Genomic DNA, 6,370 nt, shown 5'->3' on the forward strand with positions numbered 1-6,370 from the left:
GTTTGAGTGGGGCCATGGATTGGACCCACATCCTCATGGATACCAGTTGAGTTTGTTATTGCTGAGCCACAACAGGAACTCCCAGTCTTTTTGTTCTATTCAGGACTTCAACTGATTGAATGAGGCCAACCCAGTCTGGGGAGAGAGCAATTTGTTTACTCAAAGTTCACCGATGTAAACGTTACTCTGGGGGTTGCCAGTGTGGCTCAGTGGAAACAAACCTGATTGATGTCCATGAGGATTCGGGTTTGATCTCTGGCCTTGCTCGGTGAGTTAGGGATTTGGTTTTGCTGTGAGCTGTGGTGTAGGCCAGCAGTTGCAGCTCCAATTTGAGCCCTAGACTGGGAACTTCCATATGCAACGTGTGGCTATATTTATCTATAAAAAGAAGATAAATAAATATTACTGTTATCCCTGAACACCCTTTAAGGTGACACATAAAATTAACCATCACAATAGCCAGGCGATCCAGAAGGAGAATGAAGCTAGGAAATTTATACTGTAAGACATCAATGCCTATTTTAAAGCTATAGTAATTAGCAATGTGCTATTGACACAAGGATTAAAAAAAAAACAACAACAACAGAATAATGGAAGAGAAGGAAATGGAAATAATGTAAAAGAAAGTCCAGAGACAGACCCATACATATATATCCTAGGTTTATGACAGAAATGCTAAGACAGTCCAGGAGAGAAAGGACAGTCTTTTTAATAAATGATATTAAGTGAATTAGATATCCATACAGAAAAAATAATCAAGATCTCTTCTTCACATTATACGTAAAAATAAATTGCATCTAAATTTAAAAAAGTAAAACAATAAAACCTTTAGAAGAAAACAGTATATCTTCATTGCCTTGGAACAGACTAAGCTCCCCTAAGCCCCCCATTCGTCCATTCCAAGGCTGGGTCAAGTTTCTTGTATCAACCTGCCAATTTATTCTGCTGCCCGTGTGAAATAAGCAGAGCTGGAACCTGGATGTTCTTGCGTGTCATACTGTCTGAACCACCTCTATCCAGTCCACTTCTAGTAGGCACTGATTACTGGGTCATTCTTTTGTTTTATCATTAGTAGTGGCATTAAGTGTGTACCTACGCTACTCCCTTTTGTAAACACTGTCATTGCTCCGGACCAACTTGGTCAAAATCAACTAGTTGGACTGGCATTTAAGAGGCTTATAATGACGCATCGGAATCCACCACCCACACATACCACTACCATCTTCTTACCCTTCTCTGATGCGCCCTGTATCCTCAACACAGACTAATCCTTGTTAGTCTCGGATGGTCACGTGACCCCCCCTCCCCCGGCCTGGTTTCCTTCGCCCTTTACAAGATCTGGATTGCAAACGCCCCTGGGGCACGGACTCATTTTCTGAGGACAGTCTTTGGCCAGATACCCCCAGGGACAAGCATCCTGTTGAAGGAATGGCCACAGGGCTGGAGGAACACCAGGGTAGCCCGCAACAACTCAGAATCTGGGGCTTGCTCGGAGGTTTGCCTAAGCCTGGCACCAGCAGAGGATGCAACAGGCTGGGAACGGAGGTGGAGGGTTGATCTCAGGAAGCCATCCTGCCCCCTGCGCAGAGGCCTGGCATGGTCTTGTACCTGGGGAGCCTCTTACCCCGCTCGCCTTTGAAGCTCCTGCCCCTCGTCCCTGCCCCTCGAGGCGGGTGGGTCCAGTTCCTCCACCCTTCCTCTTTGGCTCCACCCGTGCCTGCCCGCTGAGGCTGGGGGCTGCCCCCTCTCTGGTTCCCCGCCTTCACACCTGAGGCTCATTGGCCTGGTTCATCCCTGCCTCCCCGGCCAAGGTTCGCTGGCCCCGCCCTCAGGATCGCTAGCCCCGCCCTACACGGGCCCCCCATCCCACTTAAGGAGGTTGAGTAGCTGGGAAGCGCCATGTGTGCCTTGAGGTTTGTCCGAGGTCCAGCTTTGCAATGGCAGCGGAGGCTTCTCCGCCCCTCGGGTCACCCCCATCCTGCCTGTCGTTCCAGAGGCCCGGCATTTATGAGGATGAGAAGGGGAGGACCTGGGTGACCGTGGTCTTACGAATCAATCCCTCCCACCGAGTCCCGGGCAGGAACTCCCCGGGCAGCACAGTGAGTCCTGGGACCCGAGGGGAGGCAGCAGAAGGGGGGTGTATGGACTCCGGTCCCTGGGGGCTGGCACATTCTGCAATAGCGCCTGCCGGGGGTAGAGGTAAGAGGGTGTGTTTCTCCCTCACTCTAGAAAACTTGGTCTGTGTGAGGTCTAAGCATGCTTAGACCTGCTGGGAGGAGCTCCATGCATGAGCTTATCTACAGGAAATGATGCGGTCCTCTTTGGGGAGGTAGCTCAGATCCTGGTCTGGCCCTAGTGCATGTGGAAAAGGCTTCACAGGTGTGGCAGCTATACAGTTGGTCTCTGTAGGATGAGTAGGAGTTCTCCGGGATTGGAAAGGAGACCGGACCAGCCCAAGCAAAAGCTTTGCAATCTAAAGGCAGCAGGAGGGCCAACTGTGTAAAATTGCCTTCCGGCTCCTAATCTACAAAATGGCAATAATCAACTTCTCTGGTGAGGGTGTCACAGACCCAGCTCACCAACTGAGGGGCCCCCGTGAGCATTTGAGAGGTAACGGATTCCAGAACCCCACCTTGGCAATTGACTCAGGAGGCTTGGGTGGAGTCTAAGAGCCTTTACGTTTTAAAAGCAACCCAGGTGATAAGAATAATCAGTCGGGTTGGAAACAGCTGCCCTGAAGTAGGATTTTGGATCACAGCCTATCTTTGAGTGCTAAAATATAAATAGTTCAAGGTAATACAGTAAACACTCATCCAGGTATTAAATAAACAATTCACTGTCATTTAAACAATAGAACACATTTCCTAGCAATCTTTAAATAGGTTTTCCCTTTCCAGAAATTTTTTTTTTTTTTTGGCTTTTTGCCATTTTCTTGGGCTGCTCCCATGGCATATGGAGGTTCCCAGGCTAGGGGGTCTAATCAGAGCTGTAGCCACCAGCCTACACCAGGGCCACAGCAACTCCGGATCCGAGCCGCCTCTGCAACCTACACCACAGCTCACGGCAACGCCAGATCCCCAACCCACTGAGCAAGGCCAGGGATCGAACCCGCAACCTCATGGTTCCTAGTCAGATTCATTAACCACTGAGCCACGATGTGAACTCCCAGAAAGTTTTTGATGGAGAACATGTAAAGTCTTTTCCGTACCTCCACCAAATAAAGCATGCAGAAAATTCTGAACGAAATAAGTAAGATTAAAAAACAAACCAAAAAAAGTGTTCAGTGGGGAAAAAACGGATTCTTCAAATAACTCAGCCATAGGAGGGGGAGGGGAGTTTGGCACATGAGCATTGTTTTCACAATTTAAAATGATTATTTTTGTTTTTTTGTTTTTAAATTTTATTATTATTATTAGTAGTAGTAGTAGCAGTAGTAGTAGTATTGGCCACAGCATGTGGCAGTTTGATGTGGGATCTCAGTTCCCAGGCCAGGGATCGAACCCTGGGCCACAACAGTGAAAGTGCTGAGTCCTAACCACTAGACCACCAGGGAACTCCCTAAAATGATTATTTCTTCTTAGTAGATCTGGGATTTCACATACACTCTTAGGATGGGAAATGGCTTTCCCAGCGTGAATGCAAGGACCAGGAAACGTTCTGTAAAGGATCTGAGAGTAAAAATTCTCAGCTTTGCAAACCATAAAGACTCCATAGCAACTACTCGATTCTGCCCTCACAGTGCAAAATCAGCCAAAGACAACACACAAAGGAAGAAGAATTTGTTTATTTGCAATAAAGCTTTATTTACAAAAGCAGGTGGTGGGCCAGACTGCATCCATACTTTGCTGATGTCTGCTCTAAAGCCAGAATCCAAAGCGAAAGAGGTTTCATTGCATGATTACAAATATCTTTCTTGTAAAACCAGCCCATCAAAAATTAGGACAATGAACTGAGAAAAATTACCTGTAGCACATATAATTGATAAAGAACTAGATTCTTCACTTGGAAAAATATTCATCGCAAAGAAAAGAAGACAAATGCTCTGATAGAAAAGTCTGTAAAGGAGTTCCCGTCGTGGCTCAGTGGTTAACGAATCAGACTAGGAACCACGAGGTTGCGGGTTCGGTCCCTGCCCCTGCTCAGTGGGTTGACGATCCGGCGTTGCCGTGAGCTATGGTGTAGGTTGCTGACGCGGCTCAGATCCAGCGTTGCTGTGGCTCTGGTGTAGGCCAGTGGCTACAGCTCCGATTTGACCCCTAGCCTGGGAACCTCCATATGCCGCGGGAGTGGCCCAAAGAAATAGCAAAAAGACCAAAAAAAAAAAAGTCTGTAAAGAACTTTCCATTTAGTTCCATGACACATGGAGCTTTGGTTACAGTTGTCTGATGACTTTCCCTCCTTTTTTTTTTTTTTTTTTACTTTTTAGGGCAGCACCCACAGCATATGAAAGTTCCCAGGCTAGGGGTCCAATAGGAGCTACAGCTGCCGGCCTTCACCACAGCCACAGCAACACCAGATCTGAGCTGTGTCTGTGACCTACATCACAGCTCACGGCAACGCTGGATCCTTCACCCACTGAGTGAGGCCAGGGACCAAACCCGCATCCTCATGGATCCTAGTTGGGCTTGTTAACCGCTGAGACACAAAGGGAAGTCCCAACTTGCCCTCATTTTTATACCTTTATGGATTGGCTGAATTTTTTTTTATTGTTCATAACAGGTAGTGATAGCCATGATCAGCACTACAATATACTGATTTTGGGGGGGGAGCCATCACTCCCAAATCCTGAGGTCTATGGATATCTTATTTTATAAAAGAGAATTTGTTTTGGCCACACCCACAGCATGTGGAAGTTCGCAGGTCAGAGATCGAACCCAAACCACAGCAGTGCAACACCAGATCCTTCACCTGTTGAGCCACCAGTGAACTCCTAAAAAAAGGGAGATCTTTTAGAACAACAGAAGTGGCCAAGACAGAGGCCAAGAGAGTCACGAACGTAGGCTCAAGGCTGCTGACAGGCTGTAAACAGAGGCTACCTTTTCAGGGGGCGGTGGGCTGAGGTGGGTGCAGGTCAGCCGGAGGATGGCATCAGAGGATGGCCTGGAGACAACTCGCCATCTCAGGTCCAGGCGGACCCCCCCCGCCCCGCCCCCCGAAGTGGCGGTGCCAAGGTTCTAGGTGAGGGACTCTAAAAGCGGGCCCACCCGGTCCTGCTGTATAGCACAGGGAACCACATCCAATCACATGTGATAGAACATGATGGAAGATAAAGTGAGAAAAAGAATGAGTATACGTGTGTATGTATGACTGGGGCACTTTGCTGTACAGCAGAAATTGACAGAACATTGTAAATTGACTATAATAAACAAATTAAAAAAAAGAAGTAAACACGTGCACATCCGACCCACTGACCCGGGCAGCCCCGCTGGGCCAGGGGATCCAGGACCACAGTTGTGTCTGTGTGCAGCTCAACCATCCCTGATGTGCCCCCTCCTCTCTGGTCCCTTCAGCGTGACACCAGTGTCACTGTCCACATGTGGCAGATGGCAGTGCACCCCCAGATGCCCAGGTTCTCCATCCATCTGCCCGTGACTGGGCTGCCCCTCAAGTGGGAGCTCTGCCCTGGGCGACGCTACCGAGCAGCGGATTCCAGACTCTGGCAAATAGTGGACCATGGCCAGGTAGGTGCGTGGCAACCCAGGTGAGGGGGATGGGCATTGAGGAGTGACTGCGGGGGTGCAGAGTGGGGCGTGGGGTGGGGTGGGGGCCTCCCTTCCCTGGGCTCCTGAAATCCACAAACCCAGGTTCCTGTTTAATTGGACGGAAGATCCTCTCTCTCCCAAGGCCTCTGATCACAGCTCCCCCTTCAGCAGATCGGCTCCAGGGAACAGCTGATCCTAAGGCTTCGGCCGAGAGGGCAGGAGTGAGGATGGGAAGCCGCTGATGGGCTGGTATGTCAGGCTGGGAGCCTCTCAGGGTGGACAGCAGACACCAGCAAGGAGGCCGCTCCTCTCTACAGGAAGGCAGTGCTGGCCGCCGTGCCCCTGTGCTGTTCTCCCAGCTTCTCTTACACACTCAGCACCCCTTAACTTCCCCTCCCAACCCCCTTGGATGTGGCTTGCACCGCGGACAGACCCCCAGTATGTTCACAAAGCGCCGCATAACAGCCATCATTTAATTCTCAAGACTTCCAGGTAATGGGACATATTAATGTCCCATGTTACAGATGGGAAGACACGCTCTCAGAGCTGGAACATTCGAGGTCAAGCCTGAATCCCGTGAGCCTGGATCTCTAGGTCTGCCCGTGGCACCAGGCCACCGCAAGTCCAGTCAATGGCAGTGATCTTCAGAGATCCTGCACCCTTCCCCC

The 6,370-nt window shown here is 49.5% G+C and overlaps 1 protein-coding gene and 1 non-coding gene across 2 annotated transcripts; one reads left to right on the forward strand and one right to left on the reverse strand.

The window, feature by feature from the left end:
* The first annotated feature begins 1,869 nt into the window (after positions 1-1,869).
* On the forward strand, positions 1,870-5,951 carry TCL1B (TCL1 family AKT coactivator B). The gene is made up of 3 exons (XM_047797294.1): positions 1,870-2,099; positions 5,511-5,681; positions 5,874-5,951. Exons 1-3 carry the CDS (start codon positions 1,938-1,940, stop codon positions 5,925-5,927), a joined length of 387 nt encoding a protein of 128 aa, XP_047653250.1. The 5' UTR covers positions 1,870-1,937; the 3' UTR covers positions 5,928-5,951.
* TRNAE-UUC (transfer RNA glutamic acid (anticodon UUC)) lies at positions 3,481-3,553 on the reverse strand. The gene has a single exon. It is a non-coding gene; the product is annotated as a tRNA-Glu (tRNA).
* Positions 5,952-6,370: the final 419 nt, after the last annotated feature.

The sequence above is a fragment of the Phacochoerus africanus genome, chromosome 9, assembly GCF_016906955.1.
Source record: "Phacochoerus africanus isolate WHEZ1 chromosome 9, ROS_Pafr_v1, whole genome shotgun sequence".
NCBI lineage: Eukaryota > Metazoa > Chordata > Mammalia > Artiodactyla > Suidae > Phacochoerus > Phacochoerus africanus.